We start from the raw sequence: 24277 nt of genomic DNA, 5'->3' as shown, positions 1-24277 counted from the left end.
TATATATATTTTTTCTCCTTACAACTTGGATTTTAATTTTGTCTCATTTTAGAGGTTTCCTCTTCTCTATGCTATTTTTTTTCACATCTCTCCTTTCTTTTCATTTCCACAAACTGGATTTAGCTGTTCAGTTTTACTATTTATAATGTAATCTTTACATAAAGACTTTCTTTTATAGTTGGTAAAACATAAACATCCTAGTGAGAAAGAAATTCAAATGATGCTCCTTAAATGAAGGCATGGATTCTTTGGACCCTGATATTTTGGGGATCCATCCAGCTTTCTTTCCCTTGATACTCCTCTCTCCCATTGCCCCCCTGGCAACAGTAGCTGTAGTACATGGCACTGTAAACATGTGCTTTCTAAGGCAAGACCAACTCATTAATTGCTTGCTTCTGGTACCTTTCTGGGTTTTTTTCCCCCCTGAGGTCAAGAAACACTGATTCTGAGAAATGGATGTTCTGAAGTCAAGTGCCAGGGACCCAGAGGGCCACATCCATCTTAGCACATATCTCAAAATGAGCAGATGACCACTGACAAGACCATTCTGAAAACTGAATAACTAAAAGCCATGCCTGGCTAGCCAGAAGATCTTGTGACGTGCTCAGCAGATCTGCTGAAGTAAATGTAAAATGTCAGGCCCAGCTGTGGAAGCAGTGCCAGAGCTTTGTATTTACCTCCCAAGAAAACATAAAGAGTCTAATGAGTGTTTTAATACGAATCTTTTTAATCTTAGGCAAATTCTGTGCTGGAGGAAATAATTGTTCTATATCTAAAAAACAAAAAACCACAAGAAAAACAGTGCCTACCCACAAGTAAAGCATGTGACAATTTTTTTTTTTTAAAGTCTGAGTCTCCACATCTCTCCCAGCCTGCAGTGCAGGGGTTACTCTCGGGCCCAGTCTCATTTTGATCGGCACAGGAGGCTTGACCATTTCTGACCAAACCTAAGCTGGTTTGACCCTTTCTAAGCAACCTGGTGCTCCCTCTGCCCCAAGGGACTCAATACATTAAGGTTGAACTTACTGCAGACACCCAGTATCAGCTTAGCCCACTGCAATTCAGGAGTCCCTAGCTCAAGAGACAGTCTCTGGCTCCTTGGAAGCAGGGATTACTTATAGGCATGAGCCACCATGCCTAGCCTGTAACAAAATTTAAAAGGAAAACTCTTGCTATTAGGAGTCCTAAAAATTTAATCTAAGGCAATTTACAGCTGTTCATAAATCCAGCAAGCAAAATGGATGTGCTTCAAGGTCCCTACTCATAAATCTTATGGATGTCAAGTATGAAGAAAGTTAATATAACTGGTGAGGCAAATTCTATGGTTATTTTGTCACTGTCTACTAACTTGAAAGAGTTTAAGCTTCATTTTTACTTGGGAAGCACACTGGAATTTTTAACCCAGGGCTACCGGATGAAAGGCCAGTATTTTGCCATTTAGGTCCCAGATGTTTGACATTTATGCCAATTTTTCACCTGAATGCTTGAAAGCACAAGGAAATTATGAGATCTTAAGAAAACTGGACTTTGACTGCCAAGTCTCAAATTTCTTGGCTTAAGGCTTTTGCTCTAACATATGCTTTCTTATTTAGACTAGCTTAAGCATTTTATGATATATGTCATAAGTGACCAAGAACAAAATTCCCCAACAAATTCGGAAATGAGAAACTAGCTATATCCCATCACGGCAAGGGAATTAAAGTATATAGTTAAGGTTTTTAGCAACTAACAAAGTTTGATATTAATGAATGTTTATTGAAAAAACAATAATCCAAGCATTACACAGATACTTTAATTACACACAGTCCCAGCAAAACGCAATTACAATAAAAATAAGTACTTTATGTTCCTTGGTCCCTCAAGTAGCTGAGATAGTTGAACTATCTTCATTAGTTTATATTACATAAACATCATTAATAAACACATATGTATAAATAATTCCACTTATTTTCCTGACCCTTACTCTGCTATTTTCTTCTTTTATGGCCATGATGCCTTTCTTCATCCCTGAAATAAAAAGATATTATAAGCTACTAAACATTTTAATGTCAGTTTCAAAAAATTTAACTATTAAGTACAGATAGATCACTTAACATTCAAACTGCTACTAAAAACAACAAAAACAGAAAATAGCTACAAAGGAACATTCAGTTAAGCATCCTGGTAACGCGCAAGATCACAATCTGGTCAGCAGGCAAACTGTTGAATGAGTAATGTGAACAGCTACAGCTGAGTAATGGGCTCCAAAGCGTTAGTAAATATGACTGAATACTTACACTGTTACAGACACATAGGTACTAGGGTACTAGATCAGGGATGGGAAATGAAGGAGTTTTAGTGAGTTCAGGAGCCGGGGCAGACAAGGGGTTTCAGGAACTCATTTGGCCCCCATGTTAGGGACCTCAGTCCTGAGTACTACGAACTAGCACTGAGCAGGAAAGGGGTCTGAGAAAAAAGGATGTAACTGGGCTGCCCAGATGAGATAAGGGCACCTGTAAGGAGCAAAGGGGCAGTCAGTCATATCTGACACAACTTTTGAAAGGCAACTTTTTTTTAATAAGAACCAAAGGAAGAGACAGACAGTGACCTTAAGTATTAGAAAACAAGTTCTGTCAGCTTTACAACTTTGCACAAAATGACCGTTTTCATTTCCTTAAGCAAAAAACAGGTCACAGGTTTTTTTTTCTTGTTTCTAACAAGGGAAAAACAATTTTGTGCTTTAAGTTAAACTGCGGTAAGCACTTAGAACATAAAATAATATATAATGGGAAGGCAAAGAAAATTTTTAGGTACCGATTTTAACTTTTCCTACTCCATATCTTGTGAAGCAACTACGAATTTTTTAGTTTTTTGGAGTAGCCAGAGTTACAGAATCAACTCTCTATTAATCATAGTAATGGACAAAGACAGGGAAACAGAACACCAAATAATCAAATCTGTTCCCCACCACTGAACATTTGAGTTTAAGTATGTTGAATCTTCCAGTAATCGTTTTAATGAAAACATGGGAATACAGAAGTTCTTTAATGTCCCCATCCCTATTTCATTCCTCATCTGACCCTGCAACCCATTCCATGTCAGAAAAAACTTGTAGAATTTAGCCCTGTACTCCAGCAGTGCTGTCAAAGTCAAATAGAAATGGGGGCCACTAAGCCAGACATTAAGAATCCCTGAGGGTCCGACCCATATGACTTTGTTTCCAAATGTAATATTATCTGTGGTATTTATTTTGTTAAATATTACCTAATTACATTGTAATCTGGTTTGGGGCACACTTGGGAGTGTTGTGGGGTCATTCGGGGGCCAAGTGTTTGATGACTGAACCACAGGACAGGTTTACATTCTTTCAAATTATCTGGGGAAAGGGGAGGGGATGGAGATACATTTAATTTCAAAAGAATTCTTGCTATGCAAAAGAGAAATTTGAAATTTCAAGTATTACTTAAACATAGTTGGTTAAGAACAATATTGAAAGATGGCAATCCAAGAATAAGCAATAATCAAGAACAGACCAGAGAAAGACAATATATTTTCATTTTATTAATCAGAAAGGATCACAAAGTAAACATTCAATTCTGTGAATTATGGATTAAATCTGATTAAGTCTGAGCCTATAAATAAATGAATGACTGCAAAAGTTTAGGATAAGCAAATGGCTAAAATGGTATTCTTTGAATATAGCTAATTCTTGATTTTCAGTGGTAATGGAGGGCAGATAATAAGGATACTTGACATGCACAGTTAATACAAAAACATCACTCACGTGTTAGTGACCTCAGTCACTGAAACCCTTATAAGAGCTATTATCATAGACTAAAATTAGCTAGTTTGAGAATCTGGTTTTTTTCCCTGGCCCTACAAAGTCTAGCTAACACTAATAAGCACTAAAAACAATAAAACGAAGGAAGCAAAAAAGACATGAACAATTCCTCTGAATCCTCCCCCTAAACCTGCCTCCCCTCTAACCATCTCTTTTAATGGCACTGCCATGTTATACTCAAATCCTCGACATCATCTTTGGCTCCCCTTCTCACACGTCATCCCTTTGATGGCCAGCACTCCTCATCCCTACCTCCACCACATACGGCCCTCTTCTCTCACACCACTGCAGTCATTTAGCTCAAGTATTCTCTTCTGCCCTAGACCATTCTACCAGTCTTCTACCTAAATGGTTTTCTTGACTCTGGTCTAACCTCTTTCCCCAATTTATCTCCCACACTGCTGCCTAAGTAATCTTGTCCTCACACCACTCCTCCACTTACAAACCTTAAGTGCCTCCCTATGACCTACAGAAGCTCCTAAATCAAGGTCCTCCACCATGAGATTCCAACCCCCTGCCTGGCCTTCTCGTCACATCCTCTAAGTCGTAGAGCCACTGGATAACTGATCCTGGTCTCCTGCTCTTGACCTGCCACCTGAGCTGCATCCCCAACGTCTGGCCTTGGGCCTCACTCACATACATTTCTTCTTTCAAGGTTCATCTCAGAGGCCATCTCCTCTATGAATCCTCCCTACATGAGAAAGTGACCACACGCTCTTCCCACATGCTCACAGCCTCCTACCTGGATCCCTCTTTTTCCTTTCAGTCCTTACCTCTTTAAGCATTCATCCCTATGCCTTCTGTTAGATTCTAAGCTCCCTCAGACCAGGGCCTGTTTCTTACCTGACTAGTACCTAGGCAACTAGGTAGCATAATGGACAGAGTGCTAGGCCTGGACTCAGGAAGACTCATCTTCTTGAGTTCAAATCCTGCCTCAAACACATACTAGCTGTGTGACCCTGGGCAAGTCACTTAACCCTGTTTGCCTCAGTTTCCTCATCTATAAAATAAGCTGGAGAAAGAAATGGCAAACTGTTCTAGTGTCTCTGCCAAGGAAATACCAAATGGGGTCATGAAGAGTCAGACACAACTGAAAATGACCGAACAACAACATGGTAGAAAAGAAGCATTTACTAATGTGTCAAACACTGTGCTAAGTGCTTCACAAATATTATCTCATGATCCTCAGAACAACCCTGAGAGGTAAGTGATATTATTCCCATTTTACAGTTGAGGAAACTGAAGCAAAAAAAGGTTAAGTGATTTGCCCAGAGTCACACAGCAGTGTTAGAGGGTGGATCTGAACTCAGGTCTTCCTGACTTCCAGGCACTTCCTGCCTCTATCTACTGCGCCACCTAGTTGCCAGGCAGCAGCAGTTAAGTACTCCAGTAATAGATAAGGTAGGATTAACAATGATTATAGTTTGCAGGAATGGCATTTAAACTTACCTGTCTCTCTTTCTTCTCAAGTCCCTATCTCTCTCCTTCTCCTTACTTCTTTTGCGTTTACGTGGGCTCCGACTTCTATCTCTTCTATGTCGTGAGTGCTCGGTATCCTTATGGCTTTCCCCAGACTGTCGTGAGTCTGCTGAAGCTGAGCGTCTCTCCTCCTTTCTGGAAAGCAATATTAACCGGAGAATCTTCAGTAGATTATTTCCTTCCCTCTTTTTTGTGCAAAAGGAACCTATACCACATCCATGCGAACGATTTTAAACAATGAGATCTCAAAGTGATATAATTTACTCCAGAGTGGAATTCAAAATCAAATATGTTTTCTGCAAAGGCAGTCCTATAGCAGAGACTAAGAGTATTATTACAGTACTACACCAGGAAAAAATCTTATCTTGATGATAGCAAAAAGTATTTTTTAATTAAATTGCTTTAAATGGTTTTGAAAATTCTAGGATTATGGCAAACTTTATGAATTTATGACATGCTCAGAAAAGAACATTTTGACAGTGCCAAGAAAATGATGCACACACACACCTTCCTGAAGATTTGGCTGAGTTAGAAGCATTTTCAGCATCATCCTCTGCTTGTTCCACTTCCTCTTGCCAATGATTACTGAGCTCTGCCATGTGCACACTGATCACATCTCTAATCACCTGGGAAGAGGGAGGACATAGGAGGGATTCATTGAAAATGAGAGAAGACAAACAACTAAGGAGCTTATATGTTCCATATGTAAAATACAGAATTATTCAGTCATTTCACAAGTATTTATTCTGACCTCCTAAGTAAACTGGAAATTTTTTGAGAAGAGGGACCATTGATCCATTTCTTTCATACCCCATCTTCCTCTCTCAACTTTCTTCAACCAGTGTTCACAGTGATTCTGAAACTGTTTGCAACTACAGACAATTTGTACAAAGTCCATTCTTCCCCCTTCTGTGTAACTAAGTAACTAAGAAGTTGAAAAAAGAAGATTGGGGAGGGAGGGGGAAATGGGGAAAATAAATTCAGAGCTGGAAGTGTCTCATGTAGGCTAAACAGTGGGGTCATGTTCTCAGCCTCAAAGAAAGCTGGCATGTCAGAAAAAAAGGGGTTAGAAGGTATACACACAACTGCAAGGACTAAAAGATCAAGGGTGAAGATTAGAAGTAAGCTAAGAAATGGTGAATCACTTAAAGGTTTTAAACAGTAAAATGCAACAATTAGCAATTCTGGGAGAAAGAAAAACATTGGGAGTAGCACATAAGACTGAGTGAAAGAAAAAGAAACCAGGAAAGAAGTCAACAAGTGTATTGAGTGTCTTTTACATGTCCAGTACATGAGAAATACATATGAAATTTTAAAATGCTACATGACCTCAAAGAGATTATAATACAGTTAATGAAAAAATACATTAAATAAACAAGAATATACAATTATATGGTATGGACTATAACTATAATACATAGCAAGTCAATTAAAAACATTATTTATTAAGCATCTACTTGGTGCAAGGTACTAGGATACGAAAACATAAAAATAATATGGACTCTGTCCTCATAGAGATTACAATCAAATAGAAAAACACACATACAAGCAAGACAAAATAAAATGTGGTAAGGGCAAAGGAGATGTAAGAAAATTTGAAAGAGAGATCATTTTCAGCGAGGGGGCGGTCACAGATGACTGAAGTGGCACCTGAGCTGCATCTTGAAAGAAGGACTTGAAGAAGTAGAAATGTAGAGATGTATATTCCACACATGGGATATCGAGGCAAGGATGCAGAGAGCAGAAAGATTACCGGGAATGTCCAACGCCAAGAAGATATGAAATAAGGCTACAAAGGTGGGTAAAAGCCAGCCTGTAGAAGGCCTAACTACCAGACTGAGTCTATCCTGGAGGGAAAATTTTTGAGCAGGATGTGGTCAGAGATGAGTATTAGAAAGCTTATTTGGCAGCTACATGTAAAGACTAGATACCAGAAGCAGGGAGAACAGTAGGCATCTGTTATTCTAGTTCAGGTTAGAGATATGAGGGCCAGAGCTAGGATGAGACAAAAACTGTGGAAACAGAATCAAAAGGACTTGACAACTGACTGGATTTGAGGGTAGAGGGAGGAATTCAACATAATTCAGAGATTTTGAACCTGTATAAACTAGGAGAAGGGTGATGTAATGAACAGCAACTGAAAAGCTGTGGGACAGACAGGCCTGGAAAGACAAGTAATTATTCCATTCTGAACATACTTTTAGTTTGATGTGCTGTCAGGACATACAGATAGAAATATTCCAGCATCCGACTGGAAATGGAGTACTACAGCTTGAGGATGAAATTAGGGCTGGATGTTTGGAAATAATTTGTTTAGGAAACTTCCAAAGGAGAGAGCGCACAGAGAAGACAGGAAAGGGCCAAGGACTCACCCATGAAGGACACTCAAACTTAGGTGGCAGGAGGAAAAGGTCCCAGCCCAAAATACTGAGGCAGGTAGGAAAAGAACCAGAAAATATTGGTGCCAAGAAAGACAAGGCAGAACAGCGATCAATCATATTAAATGTTGGAGAAAGGTCTAGACACTAGGGAGCCAGAAAAGTCAAGACTATGATAAGGCCTGAAAAACTGGTTTATGTAACATTCATAGCACCATTTTTTATGAAAATGAAAAACTAGAAACAAAGTGGGTATCCATCATTTGGGGAATAGCCACACACAAATTGTGGCATGGTCAGACATAAGTATCAGAAAGATCATTTTAGCAGCTGTATGTAAAGAATAAATACTGGAGACGGGGAGATCAATTAGGCAGCTGTTATTTCAGTTCAGGTTAGAGATAATGAATGAATGAATGGAATGGCATATTACTACATGATTAAAAAAAAACATTTTTAGAAAGAAGTAATCTTTGATGACCTTAGAGTGGCTTTAATAAAGTGACAAGAGATAAAAATCAGATGGTAGAAAGCTAAGAAGTGAAGAAATGTTGAGAAAGCATGGTACAGTGGGAAGAGACACAGATCTGGAGCTAAAAGAGATTGGCTCAAATCCTATTCTTGCAGCTAGGCGTCCTGGTGGAGAATACTGTTTTTGGAGTCAAGCAGACTAGAATTCCAATCCTGATGCCAACAGACACTTAGTAGTTGTATGACCCTGGGCAAGTCCCTTAACCTTTCAGTCTTTTTCCTCAGCCATACAATGGAGATAATAATAGCACCTACTGCACAGTAGGTGATCAAGTAAGATAATACACATTAAAGCACTTAGCAAACCTTAACAGTATTATATCAATGTTAGCAGCTATTACTGTTACTATTGTTTTTACATCTTTATATCTTTTGCTGGTTCCTTTTACTCCTGTCCCCCAAGTATGGGTGTCCTTCAAAGGTCAGTCCTTGGCCCGTTTCTTTTTTCTCTCGTACACTCTCTACTGGAAATCTTGGAAACTTCCATGTCTTTAGTTATCGCCTCTTTGCAAACGACTTCCAAACATCCAATTCACTACTTACTCCAACTTACTACTTACTTCCAAAATATCCCTGCAGCATCTTAGAGTCCTATAAGGAGTTTTAAAAGCAGGGACTCAAGGCATACAAATCATTTTCTAGTCATCACTTACCTCAGTATAAGACTTTTTGGTTATATGAACATTCTTTGCTCTGTAGGACTGACGTCGTCTTTTATAATCTCTCATTTCTGCCAGAATTTCAAGATGAGATTTTGGACCTTTTTGACTATCATCTAAGAATGAAACACAATGATCATATCCTCAACGTGCTTTTCAGAAAAAATCAGCATTCACAGTATACCATCAAATGACGTTTCAACTGTAGTGCACGCTTTAGAAGGAAAAAAGATTCTGCTGTATATAAATGGGCCATGTAGCAATGAAGTTAGAAGCAGAGCTCTTGCATTAAATTGGGGGGGGGGGGTGTATAGAGGGAGGTGCTCAGGTTCACAAATCTCAATTCAGAAGTACCATGCAAACGTATACATGGAATTTCACTGATCAGGAAGTTATACTATTTTAGCTCATTTTAAAGGATTTTTTAAATGACTGTATAATCATAATACTGTACCAAATAACAAATATTTAAAACTACAGTATTTATCTCAAACCTTGATTGACTTTAGCAGCCAGGTCTACAAAAAGGTCACTGTCATTTTCAGTGATTTGAGACCTGGACCGCTGTTTCTTTGTCTCCTCAAGAACATAATCAAAGATGGCATGACGATCAGCTTGGGTCAGGTCACAGATGAAACGCTTATGATTCTGAGGCACTTCAATAGGCACTGAAGAATAAATCCCTAGAGTAGAAACACAGTGAAAAGAAAACTACATGAAACAATGTAGAATAAAACTTTTGGCTGATATGAATACATAACTGGCTGAATGATAAATCATTAAGAAGATCCTCCATATTCCAGTGTAAGCTCAGCACGTGTCAAACTCCCCGCCCCCTCTTTTGCAGACTCCCCTGCTTAAAGACTGATAACAGGAAACTCTGAAGACAAAGGATAGGAAATAACTCCTCTCCCCCTGGAGAAACTTTACCCTGGCCGGGTCTTAGGAATGAGGCAGGGGGAGGGTGGCTCCCCTCTCTGGCGGGAAAAACTTTCTTTGTTCAGGATCCTATAAAAGTTACCATGTGGGACGGACACATAGGAACCTCACCCATGGGGAGGATGCTTCGCCTGGGGTTATGTTCAGAAGGAACTCACCAAAGTGGCTGTAAAAGACGGGGTTCTCCAGCTTAGGAAAAGCTTTGGTGTAGGTGGTGAACATATGTATGTTGTATGTTATATGTATCTTTTTGTCTGTATCGCTGCATTTGTAGATGCCTCTGTATGTCTGTGTCTCTACTTTGGTTGCTGTGTTAACTGTGTTTGTTAGGAATTGTTGTGATTAATGTGGTTGTGGGTTTGATAGAGTATCTTCCCTGTCTTTCAATAAAAAACTTTGTTCTGTTGGGAGTGTGCCTTATTGCCAGAGCGAATCCAAATCCGAACCTAACCTAGCTTAATCGAACACTGTCATAAAAATGTAATGTATTAATAAAGACACCAGGACAAATTACACTCATCAAGCAACTCCTGAATACTTAATATATGTATTTATGTTGTCAATTGTCTTAAATGTGCTATGTCCATAGTAAAAGGTTTGCTTATTCACAATAGTAGTGAAGAGAGATCCCTGCAGTGACAAAGACATTAACTATAGCACAAGGCTTACCAATGACTTAGGAAACTCCTCAATGTAATACTTTTGACATTGCTACTGTGCAGTTTCAAAATGACTCATATTAGAAAGTGTCTGCTTTGGTTAATGAGTTTCCTGTGCATCTATATTAGTCTCTTCAGTTCTACAAAGATAAATTATTCAAATGAGGGGGAAAAAAAACAGAAACTGCATGAAAAGACTGATGTAGACACACAGGAAACTCATTAACCAACTCAAATTTTTAAACCAAGAATAGAAGATGAAACCAAAGGCAAATAACAGAGAATATGCTAGCATAATAGTTTCATAAGAATTCCATCAAAATTAAAACCAAGGATGAGATATTCCTGGCAATTAATACCAAAGACAAAAAAAAGTGGTTCTTTTCCTACTTATGTTAGAGCTATTAGCATTGAAAAAAAGGCTAAAACTGCTGCTGGGGAAGGGGGCAGGGGAAGGAGAGGTGAAATGATGGAGAACAAAAAAAGGCCTGAACTAATGAACTCATTTAATTTCTGATTTTCTTTTCTTTGGAAGAGAAACAAAAACAGGACCAGGAAGTAGAAACCTAAGGTAAGTGAGGAGTCATTTTCCTCAATGAGTTCAGGTCACTATCTCTGGTCAAAGTACCTTCTAGAGCACTAAAAGAACTGGCAGATATGACGGGTGAACCACTCTGCTGGCTCATCATCCATATTACAGTCTATAATTTGGGAGTGGGCCCCAAGGCTCTGTCCTAGGTACCTTTTCTCTCTCTACAGCCTCACACAATGTCTTCAGCAGATACCATGGGTCTAACTCCTGTCTCTATGCGGAAGACTCACAGACCTATATATACAGCCACAGTGTCTCCTCTGATCTCTAACACTGTATCAACTGCCCATTGGACATCTCAAATTAGATGTCCCAGAGGCTTGTCAAAGTCGACATATTCAAAACAGAATTTTCCCCCCAAACTCACCCCTCTCTTCTAAACTTCTCTATATCAATTGAGAGTACCATCTTTTCTTCCAGTCTCCAAGGCTCCCAATCTCATCAGCCTCAATGCCTCCCTCTCCCTCACCCTACGTAAACAATCAACTGCCAAATCTTGTCCTTTCTGCTTTCACAGTCTCTCTCAAATCTATCTACCTTTTTAACACATCTGCACCCTAATTCATGCCTCATCATTTCTCTCCTGGACTAGCACAATAGCCTCCTAATATATCTCTGTCTCAAGTCTCCCCCTTCCCCAATCTAGTCTCCACAGATGCCAAAGTGATTTTCCTTAAGCACAGGCCTGACTTCCTACCAACCTCAGTATGTATTACTGCTCTTCTTATACTTCAGGCCCCAGCCAAATTGGCCCCCTCTCTGATCCTTACACATCATTCTGCCTTCTGTTTTTGCAGGTCCTCTTCCCTCTGCCTCAAAGAACCCCTCACTTCCTTCAACATTCAAGTCAAGCACGACTTTTTATACAAAGCCTTTCCTCCCTCCCTGACTGTGTGGGATTTATTTTGTATCAGTTTTGTAAAGACTTGTGTACGTCCATGGTCGTCACCTCTGATGGAATGGAAGTTCCCTGAGGGTAAGGGCTCTTTTGTTGTTCTTTTTCTTTCTTTCTTCAGCACTTAGCCCTGGGCCCAACATACGGGAGACGTATACTAGCTCATCTTGGACAGTAAGAGATGCAACAGAATTGGAGAAGTGAAAATGTCCAATTTCCAAAAAGGAGAGAGGATAGAATCTGTATTCTATAAGCCAGTAAGCCTCACTTCTATTCCTGGCAAGATTCTAAAACACGTCATCATGGGATGGTATGTGGTGAGCACTTAGGAAAACAGCAATGACTAAAAATCTAGCACGAGATAAAAAAAAACAAAAACCAGCCAGATCAGACTATGTCCTTTCTTAACAAGGTACCCAGACTAGTAACTAGTAACGCTATAAACACAGATTTTAATTTTAGCAAAACATTTGTAAAAATCTCATGCCAAAATTTTAGAAAAAAAATGAAGATAAATGGACAAAACAACATTAAGACCTTACAATTCATTTGGAACTGATGGGAGGGCAAGACCAAAAGAACAGGCATTAATGAATCAAGGTCAACTTTTTTTATCCTTGCTTTACTGGCAAGCCTCAGGTCTCTCTGAACTACATCTCCTTATACAAATCCCACAAGAGTGCAATATGCCTTCATATTCATTCTATTACCTGCTCCCAGCTTAGTTCCAACCTTTTCTATGTATGTTTGTTTGTTTGAACTTAAATTGGTTGATAATTTCCTTTTTCATCCACACTGGTCTTCTTAAACAACTTCCCCCAGTAGTATTTTTTTCTCTTTAGAATATCATTCTGGAGGGTTTCCCATCCTTTCTAGGCTGATTTTCTCTACAGAATTTCAGGCCATAATATCTTACTTATCCTTTCCCTCAACCCTTTGAAAGCTCCTTTTCTAAAATCTGAGGTTCACATAAGATTGTGCCTGGCTTTCTCCTCTACCACAAACTATCTTGGAGCAGTCACTTCATGCAAAGTTCGTAATATTTCCACCTCAGCAACCAGTTCCTCCCTGTTAACAATCAGATCCAAAAGAGCAGTTGCCTTTTGTTGGATCCTTCACCTTTTTAAGAATGAAATTTTACCTTACAGCAAGTCAAAAAATTATTAGCTGCTCTCTTTGGCCAAAAACAGCTCTAGCAGATACATATATAATCAGAGTCCCCCACTATGCCTCAGATTTGTAATACACTTCTTTTATCATTACACTATCACTCCTGACTCTGTTGGTCTTCACCACATTTCCCTTCCCTAGTTCTTGGATTTTCTTATGAGTATCTCTTCATAATCTACGTTCAGGTGCTATAGATATGCTAGCTATTATTTTTTTATTAAATAATGCTACTCCTCCCTCCCCCATCCCACATACCAATACATTCTCTAATTCCATATTTGCATATCATATTCCTTTTGAATACAGAACACCCTTCCAGATTCATGTTTTGGTTATCAGTCTCATCCCACCAAGCCTCAGAGACACAGATAATTCCAAATGTACCTCCTTATGTTAGGATTTCTAATTTACTTTGATTGTTACCCACTCTTGTACATAGATACAATGCCGCTGGTTTAACTGCTTGTTTGGATATTTTGCTTCCTGAACATAAAGTTCTACATTGGGATTTTAAAAATCAACTTTACAAATAAAAGAATGGGAGGACATGGCTAGACAACATTTCCTGTGGAAAAAAAAATGAAGGGTTTTGGTGAACTGAAAACTCAATGAGTCAACACTGGGACATGGCAACTAGAAAAGTGAATATCTTAGGCTACATTACTGAGATAGGCACTTTGTTCAGAACAAGGGAAGATAATCATTCTGCTACACTCTGCCCCAGTGTTCGATTCTGGGTGCCAATTTTTAAGAAAGAAAGAAGCATATCCAGAAGAGTAACCAGAGTGATGACAGAATTCAAGAACACGCCATTGGAGGATCAGTTAAATAAACTGGAGGTGTTTAGCTAGAAGAAGAGATTACTTAAGAAGAATGTGAAAACTGCCTTCAAAGTATCTGAAGGACTGTCATGTAGGAGGACTGGCTTTACTTTGCTCTTCCCAGAGGGTCGAACGAAGCACAAAGGGTAGACACTGCGCTGAAGTATATTTAAGCCTGATGTAAATAAAAATTTCCTAACAATCAAAACTGTTTAAAGATGAAATGGGCCTCTTTGGAAGGCAGTAAGTCACTCCTCACTAGAGCTCTTCAAGCACAGACTATATGACCACTTGTTGGTAATTGGTGTAGATGAGATCCTTGGTCAGGCAAGAGTTAATTTAAAGGACCATTGAGAATCTGTGAGGTGTAAGTCAATATGGAACTACATGAAATACATAATTTGCTATATATAATTACATGGCTTACACTCAGAGATTCCAGAATTTTCTAAGTCAACAATAAACCAACAAAATTTATGCCAAATTCTTCTCACATTAATCACCATATAGCATCCTCAAAAAAGTAAATACCAAATTAATTCAAAAACAGTTAATAGCAGTGTCTAGCAACACTTGCAACTTTCCAAACCAATTCATTAATGGAAAAAATGAATAGGCACAGTACCTTGAAGTGACAAATTAACAAGTGAGCAGAAGTATTTGAGGATTCGAGTTTCTCAAAATAATCATGCGATTATAGATAAAGTAATAGTTATATTCTTCCTAGAATTCTTCATTTACTAATGCAAATAACAATTTCCAAATTGCATTGGTTATAATACAACATATACCAAGTGACACTAAAGAATTATTTTAATCATTACTAGGTTAACCCAAGGGAGTAACTCAAGTCAATTTTATCTTAATGTCCTAATTCATAATACAATACAACACAAGTCACTGCTTCTTCCCAGATACTTATTTGCATAAGAAACAATCTCAGTGACACCCTAGACAAAAAGTAGAGTTGAAAAGAACTCTTAAAAGAACATCTGAAGAATTAAACAACCCAGAATGACAGATGACTGTTCACCAGTCTGTAGGTAAATTAAAACAAAAGTTATTTGGAAAACAATTCCCTCAACTGGCCCTTATACCAATACCCCAGCCATGTCTACTAGGCAAGGGTTTCATTTAGTAGGCTTTCTCTATTTTAAGTCAATCTAGAGTATACTACTAGTAGGCACAAGAAAGAATGCCTTTGTGTAATCACTATTAAAGTCTCATTTCTATCACAGATATAATTCAAAAATAAGTTAACTCTAATATCCAATTACTTAGGGTAAGGGTAATGAAAATTTAGGGAATGTGACACAAATATTAGAAAAGTGTAACTACTGACTCTCTAATCAGCTTTGCCCATATGCTCACTATCCTTAAAAACAGAAAGACAATTTACTCTTTAATGTGGCAGGGAGAGGGGAGAAGAGACGACACACTTCCCTTTCTTTTACGTTACTAAAGTGGGGTAGGAGAAAGAGTGCTAATATTTCTTTTCCTCTGAATTAAGCAGAAAAAAATTCCAGTTAAATATACAAAGTTTAGTAACATATTTATACTTTTGAAAGGATATCTGCAAAAAGGATACTGCAAATCTTTTAATAGGGAGTACAATGATGTTCCTAAATCCTCCTTATACTCACCCCAATTACTGAAAGAGAAGAAGGGGGAAAAATTATTAACCATAAACTGCATTTAATTCATAAGAACGTATTACATATAAATACATCACATTACTGAGAAACAAACAATACGAAATGCCATAACACAGACAAACAAGGTTCGCATTGAAACATCACAGTACATAGGATATTACACCCGAACGTTCTTTATAGGTGGCTTCTGCCTCCCCGCCACTTTTTTACTGACCCACAACTGGCATTCAATTCTCAAGCTTCTCTTCCAAAATATTATGGCACAATTAAGTATCCCATATAGTTTAATAGTAACAGTATGATATGTTAGAAATAGGATACGGATCACAGGATCCTTATTTGGCACTAAAAGGGACTTTGGAGATCATCTAATCTAACCCTTTTATTTTCCAGATGAGGAAGAGACGCCATTAGGGGTGAAGCAACATATTTAAAGTCATGGAGACGGCAAGTGGTAATGCCAAGACTTACATGCAGGCCCACCGGCTCTAAAGCAATATTCTTTCCACTATATTACACACTGGACTAATCTCGACCTTTAATATTTGGCTTCAGTTTTGTCAGCGATAAAATGGAGATAACACCTGCCCTAATCAGAGGGTTGTTGTAAGGGCCAAATGGGAATTTAAATAAAAGCACTTAGAAATACCACAAAACTACATACAAATGTAAGGTGAGAGTATGATCGTTACTACATGTGCCAAGTATAAGAATGCTGCTAGAAACAGGGAACTGTAGAGCCAGAGGAAGCTCAAAGATCATTTCCTCCAACCCTCTTATTGCACAAGTAGAAAAACTATGGCATAGAGAATTAATGTCACTATTTTCGGTCACTTATATACAGTCTTACTTTTACAAAGAATCTTTTGTTGAAAGCCTTATTTATTAAATGTATGATAAACAGTGTGAAGCGTGGATAGCACCAATATGTGTTTAGAGTGTGTCTTTAAACACATGTAGCTGGTTAACAGAATTCCGTGAATTTTAAGTCAACTATGATTGAGTTGTTATAGTTAGGTTAGAGCAACACCTAGAGGTGAAGAATCATACTTCCTTTATTTCTCTAAGGCAGTTTGCTCCTTGGGAAAAGCACAAAATCCTAGACACAGAATATGGGCTAAGAGTCTGAAAAACTAGGTTCTAATCACAGCTCAGCCTATTAATTAATGATGTGACCTTCAACAAATGGTTTAAACACTTGGCCCCTTAATTTCTTTATCTGTCAAACAAGTGTAATGCCCTCTCTCCTACCTACTTCTCAGAAATTTCATGAAAGATTCTCTGATACTAATTACACAGTATTAGTTTCACATACTTCCTACTGTTCCATATTCTTTGTATGTCTTTATTAAAGGAGCTTCTATCAAGTTAAGATAGGTCTTCCTATGAGTAATTAAAATTTTCTTCCTCACAAAGACCCAAAGATCTAATTTTTACTGATCTTCTTTCATGAAGGAAGTGAGGTTAAAAGATTTGTATCATGCCTAGTCTGTAAAGTGCTTTAAAATGTTATCTTATTTGGACATCAGAATAACCAGGTCCAACAGGTATTATTATCCCTACTTTCCAGATAACAAAACTGAAGCTCAGGTAGGTTAAATGAAGTGAGGATGGCTACGTAGCTACTTGAGTATCAAGGTGGGATATGACCCCAATGCCCTGACTCCAAGTCGGCCACCCTCTCTATTACTCCATGGTGCCTCTCCTAGTACTACTACATTTGAAGTCCTAGGACTTATTACTTGTGTGACTTTAGGCAAATGCCTTAATGTCTCTGGCCCTTATTTTCCTCATCTATAAAATGAAGGGGTTAAACTAAATTATCTCTAAGGTCTCTCCATGAAGATCCTATGAGAAAAGATATAAAACACTTTAAAAAGACATGCACAAATCTTAAAGAAGGACAACTGTACACAACTTTTCAAAACAAACGCTCTGGAATTTTATAACAAAACCAGACATGGGAATTAACTTCAGTTACCTCATTCAAAGTTAAGGTAAAATCAATTTCCTTAAACCTCTTTACCTTTTAGCCAGTAAGTTAAAATACTGACAGTTAAAGGAATCAACTTTTAACAGAGGCTAATTTTGATATCTTAACCTAGATTCTTGCCTCTGACCGTTCTCACTTTTACTGTCATTGACAACTTCTTAACAATGTGAATATCAGAGCCACCACCAATGCTCAGGAATGTCACTGAACCTCCACCAGAAATCTCTCTAGTACCTTAAACTAATTAACTAGTTAGTTCCCATGTCTGCTTCTGAGTGAACGTCTTTTCCCTTAGTGGAAATCAAGGAAATTATTTCTAATTTTTGCTGTACATTTAAGAAATGTATTAAATGCCCATAATGATCAAATTCTCTGGAAGGCCAATTACCACGAATCACAGAGGTAATGACTCATCATCTAATAGGGAGTTGAGGAAAGCTGGTAACCTGGACCAGAAAAGACACTCATTGAGGTCATTCACGTCAATCATATCTGCTCTGCAAAAGAGCTGAGAGGTACAGGTACCCTGTACGCAGGAAGGAAACAGGAACTTAGTGGCACAAAAGACTATGAGTGTTGAAACAAGAGGAGACAAAGAATCTGTTGTCAGATTGACCTGATATGGGATAGACAGGTCTTAAGGAAAGACTAGCTAAGAATCACAGGGGAAGAAGCCAAGCATCAACAAGAGACAGTACCACTAGAGGCTATGATTCACATAAAATGAGGAGTTTAGAGAGAAATGGGTCAGGGTAAATGTGAAATTTCCAGGGACCTAGAAACTTCTAGGAAAGGGAAAGAAGGTTGGCCTAAAGCACAAAGGAAAAAAATCTTTAAAAGTTAGATAGTAATAGTGCTTTGCTCATCCAGGAAGCCAGGAAGCAGGCAGGACAGAGCTCTGCAAGATTAAAGCAGCTGTAGGGTTGAAACTCAGTACAGTTTGGTACCAAAGGGCTGGAGCACCCACACTGGGAGACAAGACTAGAAGCAAGATCTAGTTCTAGAAGCAGAGCCAACTTCAATCTAAGTCAGGTAATAGAGCTAAATATCTTTGTTTAGCCTGCCACTGGGGGAGAAGCAAACCAAGGTTGGTGGCGCAGTGAATAGAATGCTGTGCCTGGAGTCAGGAAGACCTGAATTCAAATCTGGCCTCAGACAATTACTAGCCACGTGACCACTCGCTGTGTGGGCAAGTCACTCAACCCTGTTTGCTTCAGTTTCCTCATCTGTCAAATAAGCTGGAGAAGAAAATGGCAAACCACTACAGTACCTTTGCCAAGAAAACTCAAAATGGGGTTACAAAGAGTCAAACACACTAGGGAAAAAATAACTATAATAACATTGCCCCTGACATCACGGAGCTTATAACATAGGGAACATGATACATATACAAACATACGATAGTATAATGCAGAATGGAGTGATAGGAGCATCAGAGACATACAAAGCGGAAGAAAAGAGACAGAATCAGGGAAGGCTTCAAGGGAAAGATGGCATTTGAAATGGACCTCTATCCGTCCCGAGTTAGTACACCCACAAATACAAGGCATGCTTTTGAGAGCGGCAAACCAAATGAGCTCTGGGATTCCAGAAGAGCCAACCAAGAAATAAGGAGCCAGCAGAAATGAGCTGGAAACAGCTACGAATGTTGATCTTTTCCTGTCTTAGAGGAATGCCTCTGCTATTCACCAAAATGAAATTCAGAACAATGCAAATTTATCTTGGATCTCATCCAAAAGAGTTACTTCATAAGCTAAAAAGAACCTACTTACAAGGCAGTCTCACATAGAAAGTGGTTCCCCTACCTCAAAAACCCAACTCTTCATCTTCACCAGAGTTGTGAAAAGTGCTCTATTCACAACATGTGCCATGAAATTTGACTTACATAAATAAATAAAATAAAGAGGTGAGTGAATTCCCTAAGATACCATTAGAAAGAGGCTCTGCTATACTAAGATGGTCATAGATGCAAAATGAAGCTGAAACCAAGATTATCATTTTAGAAACTTAAAACGTATACTCTGCTCACCTCATAGTCTTTCCACATGATTTATCTTGAAGAAAATTGCAATTTTGGTTACATGTACAAAAAATTAACTTGGTTGCCCCCCCCGTGGCAAAATGAGACAAGTAAAAGCTTTAATGACAATATTTCATCTGTCAGTAGCTTACTTAAGCCATGTGTGACACTTACTTTGACTATAAACATCACTGTCTCTTCCACTTGAAGCTCTAGCTTGTTTAAGTATCTGGAACTGTAAATTCTTATCTGCAAAAAGGCATAAAGGATTTGTCAAAAGGCTTGCTTAATGCTGAAGTATAAAAATTATGAAATGTAGCTCATCTTCCTTATGCTGAAAACTCAATTCCACAATTCACACAGGAGTTTTAAAAAATTAAATACTACACCAAGTATATTTCCATTTTAGAAGTCTTCCCCATTTTCTACTTCTACAACTTATCATACATGGAGCCAGACGTGCTCTAGAGGCCAAAGGCAAAAATTCTCTCCTAAAGCCCATCCAATTTGAATGGTAATGAAGTCAGTCATGTCAGTGGCCAAGAGCTTAGAAAAGCATTTAAGGAACTGTTCTATCACACATGAAGCAAGAGTAGCTGTATATACCAGGGAATGATTGTGAATGTGTGCTAACAATCTTTTTACCCCAGTCACATCCTCAGGTAGTGCTGTGGTCCCACTTTTTCACAGGAAGAACAGGCATAGTCTCCCAAACCACATAAAGCATCTGTGGAAAGCATCTGCCATACATAAGTATGAACCTGTTCTCCAAACCATGGACTAAAGATTCAGGTACACCATTCATTCATTCGCTCATTCATTCCATTTTCCCATAAGGGAAAAAGATTTCTTTTCTATTTGCTAGGTATACTTAGAACTAGAGTGTGTTCTACTAGGGAATATGTGGAAGTTATTACAGAATTTTTGTTTTAAAAACAAACTGATGACTCGATACCTACCCAGGTGAACTACAGGTATCCTTGCATTCCCATAGAAAAAAGCAGAATCATACATTTCAGCCTAAACATTAAAAAACAAAACAAAAAAACTTTTAAAATGTTTTTCTTGAGTATCAAAAATTTTAACATTAAGGTTTTTATAAATATGCAAACGTCAGTTTGGTGTGATTAAATTAACTTTCTATAATAATCTGAGAATTAGGCAAGCATTAATATTACCATCCTATAAAGAATGGCACTAAGGTGCTACTAATAAACTGCAAAATTATTTTGGAAAGGGTAACATACAAAGTGATCACGAGGGATGAGCAGCTCATCCTAAAAATCCCACATTTCTTATTTAAAGCCTCAAAGCAAAGTTATTCGCATTTTCTTGCAACAACAAAGCTTCATTTTTTCAAAAAGTATTTGGAATTTCACCCTGCACAAAAATATAAGAAATACATAGACTACTACATAGAATAGATATACATAGATCTACAAAGAATACATATATATTGTGGTACCTCTTCTTCTTTTGTATAATCCAATTTCCTGAGCCTACAAGATGCCATGTGCCTCACCAAAGATGACTTTGGCATGTGATGATTAGAATCATATGGGCATACCACAGTTTCATTCTGCAAAGAAAATAATTATAATTATAGAATTTAGAGATGAAAGTTAAACAGCTTGTCCCAGAGCATGCAGCTAGTTAGTGGAAGACCTTGGACTAGAATGGAGGTTTTCTAACCTCCAGTGCTCTGTCTACTACACCATTCTATTTTTCTTGAACAATAAATTTTAATAAAAATTTTTATCTACAGATAAATATATAGCATCACAGGACATAAATCCACTGGGCCTCAACAATTCTTCCATGATAATTAAGTGGAAACTTCCATGTCAAGAAGTCAAACATGTCAGCAGAAAAATCAAAGGCACAATGAGAAGAGTCCTGGTGAGTCCTCAAACTTGGATTCTAGATCTAGTTCTGTGACCTTAAACAACAAGCTTAAACTCCTAATTTATAAACTGAAAGGTTGGAATTAGATAATTTTTAACCTTCTAGATAAAAAAATTCTACAATCCTATAATTCCATTCTTTCTGGCCATACTTATTTATAGGGAGGATCAAAGGACATCATTTACCAAAACTGCTAACTCAGCAACTCTCAAGTGTACCTGATAACATAACATATATAACCACTGAATTGCAAGGGAGACAAGTTAGTGTCTACTATTATAATATTGGGCAAACAGTAGAATAGGAAACAGGTTTTCCTTTGGTACCATTCAGTGATATTCACATTAATAAATCATTTCCTTCTCCTTTACAAGGAAATTAGTGACCCTAAATTGTAACAATCAATTGAAAAACTTTCACCATATTTTTCATATGAAGTATAAAACTACAGGTTTCTCTTGATAAAAAGACGAGAAGTTCTTTCTGTTGTAAATCAACAATTTTAAATGTAATGGGAAGGTGACTTAAAGGAAACCTGGCAAGTCATTATCATGAAGTCCAAATAAATAGAATTTGAGAGTTGAGACTAAGAATCAGGTTCTTCAAATGTTACCATAAATTATAGCTCACACTCATGTTATCATATCAAGATTTGCAAAGTACCCTCTCCACAACCCTAAGAGGTAGGTATTTCAAATAGTCTTATCTCCATTTCACAGATTAGGGAACCAAGGTTCGGAAGGGTTAAGTGACTTGGCTAAAGTTCAATTAATTACATAAATATTTATTAAATTCCTACAATGTACTAGACACCGTGCTAAGTGCTGGGGATACAAAAAAGAGGCAAGAGACAGCCCTCGCCCTCAAGGGGCTTAGAATCTAATGGGGGGAGACTGAATAAAGAAATATATACAAGCATATACAAAACTCTGGATCCAAGAGTACGTGATCGGAAGGGACTGTTACAAAGGGTTCTGAATGCCAAACGGAGCATTTCGTTTTTGCTCCTGGGGGCTATAGGGAGCCACTGAGGTTTATTAAGTAGTGGTGGCCCTGCATTTCAGGATATTCACTTTGGTGGCTGAATGGAGAATTCAGGTCAGAGTCCGAATTCAAATGCTGATCTTTTCCAGACTCCCAAGTCTGTCCACACAGTGAAGTTAAAAGATTTGCCCAAAGTCAGGCATTTTGCTGGTGACATGGCTAGGGCTACCCAATCTGTGCTTGTTTGTGAATTTTTCTATACAGCAACTGCATCTTGGGAAATCTAACGGGGATGGCAGAAGCGACATTTTTTTTGTTCCCCGTTTCCTCCTCATTCCGCTTTATTAACCCTACAACTCCTGCAAAATGCCAAGAAATGGATCTACTAACTCACCTGGTGACAGCCAGGTGATCCAGTAGATCAAAGGGCTGGACTCAGAATGCAGCAGATTCCTGAGTTCACACATTTACTGGCTGTCTGCACCTTAACCTCGGCCTCAGTTTTCTCATATATAAAATGGTTAACAACACCACCTATCTCATAGGGTTGCTGAGAGGATAAAATAAGACACATGTAATGCGCTTTACAAACTTTAAAGCACTATAAAATTGCTAGCTATTATTACGTATCCCCCAGGCAAGGATGGAATGGGGCGGCAAGAGTTTCGAGTATCAATTCCCTGATCCAGAAAAACTAAACCCTCGTCTTAACATCCCACTGGCAAAACCAACATAGTCCCACTCTCCCAACTTCCCCATTCCCATTGGCTCTTCCGGTCACGCGACAAGAGTGGAGCCGACCACTGAGGGAAGGGGGGAGGGCAACTTATTAATTTCGTTCAGGCATTTCATAAACGCGACCGAAGGATTAGGTGTTTGGTTTACAAAGACGAAACTCCTCTCTGTTCTCTCCTCTTTACATTTCAGGTTATTTTTTATTACAGGTAGAGCAGCCCAGAGAATGAAACAAGAAGTCTCCAACCCCCTGCCCCTGGATGGAATAACCCAGCGGGCCCCGCCTCCCGCCCCGCCCCTCCCGCGGACCGGTGCCTTAACCTGCTCCTGTTCCTCATGGTCTCGTTCCCCGGGATCCAGCTCGTCGAGACTCCAGCCTAGAGAAGCTGTCACCTCCTCCAGCGTCTTGTAGCAGGTCTCCACAAAGTCGCTCAGCTCCTGCTGTAGGTGCTGCCGCTCCTCCAGAGGCGGAGGCCCTACGCCTGGCGTTAGCTCCATAGCTGCGTTCTGGGCGAGCCAGCCGCGCGCAAGGGCTGCCGGGACGTCGAAGGGGGCGGGCAGAACTGTGTCGCCCACGTGACCGGGAGAGCCAATGAGGAGGAGGCGGGGGCTCTGGAAGGGAAAGTGCGCTAGGGACGAGTGAGTCCGCGGTGCTAGCGCAGCGCATGGGTTGGTGGTCTGCTTTTCCGTCACGTTTTCTTTCCGCCCCTAGCCAGGGGATGGGAGGGGATGGCTTAGACTTCCTGGCCCTCTAGGAGCTTGCAGTCTGTGATCCTTATGCTGTACATGCTTCTACCCAAACCGCAATGGAAGGGGAAATATGTGTCCACCATCCTCTAGAGACTCCAGCCCTTCTGTTTCTCATCTCTTACCCAGTTCAGAGGAAGGACCTTGGGCAGAGAGAAAATTAATGCTAAATAATAACAGGATGTGGGAAGGAGCTCGGCTATGAGGATGTCTGAGAACTAATTTTTTTGTGACCTTGGACAAGCCACTGTCTAGGTCTCAGTTTCCTGTCCTCAATCGAACATTTCAGGGCCAA

The 24277-nt window shown here is 39.0% G+C and overlaps 1 protein-coding gene across 1 annotated transcript; it reads right to left on the bottom strand.

The window, feature by feature from the left end:
* On the bottom strand, nucleotides 1-23765 carry SNRNP48 (small nuclear ribonucleoprotein U11/U12 subunit 48). Its single transcript, XM_036742059.1, has 9 exons — nucleotides 23557-23765; nucleotides 21077-21190; nucleotides 20571-20631; nucleotides 19786-19860; nucleotides 9362-9550; nucleotides 8862-8983; nucleotides 5807-5925; nucleotides 5270-5434; nucleotides 1-2007 (listed from the first exon to the last, which is right to left on the bottom strand). Exons 1-9 carry the CDS (start codon nucleotides 23731-23733, stop codon nucleotides 1968-1970), a joined length of 1062 nt encoding a protein of 353 aa, XP_036597954.1. The 5' UTR covers nucleotides 23734-23765; the 3' UTR covers nucleotides 1-1967.
* Between the last annotated feature and the right edge of the window lie 512 nt (nucleotides 23766-24277).

Source organism: Trichosurus vulpecula, chromosome 1, assembly GCF_011100635.1.
Source record: "Trichosurus vulpecula isolate mTriVul1 chromosome 1, mTriVul1.pri, whole genome shotgun sequence".
NCBI classification, from domain to species: domain Eukaryota; kingdom Metazoa; phylum Chordata; class Mammalia; order Diprotodontia; family Phalangeridae; genus Trichosurus; species Trichosurus vulpecula.
Note: the sequence above shows the minus strand (reverse complement) of the source record. Positions and strands in the feature narration are given on the sequence as shown.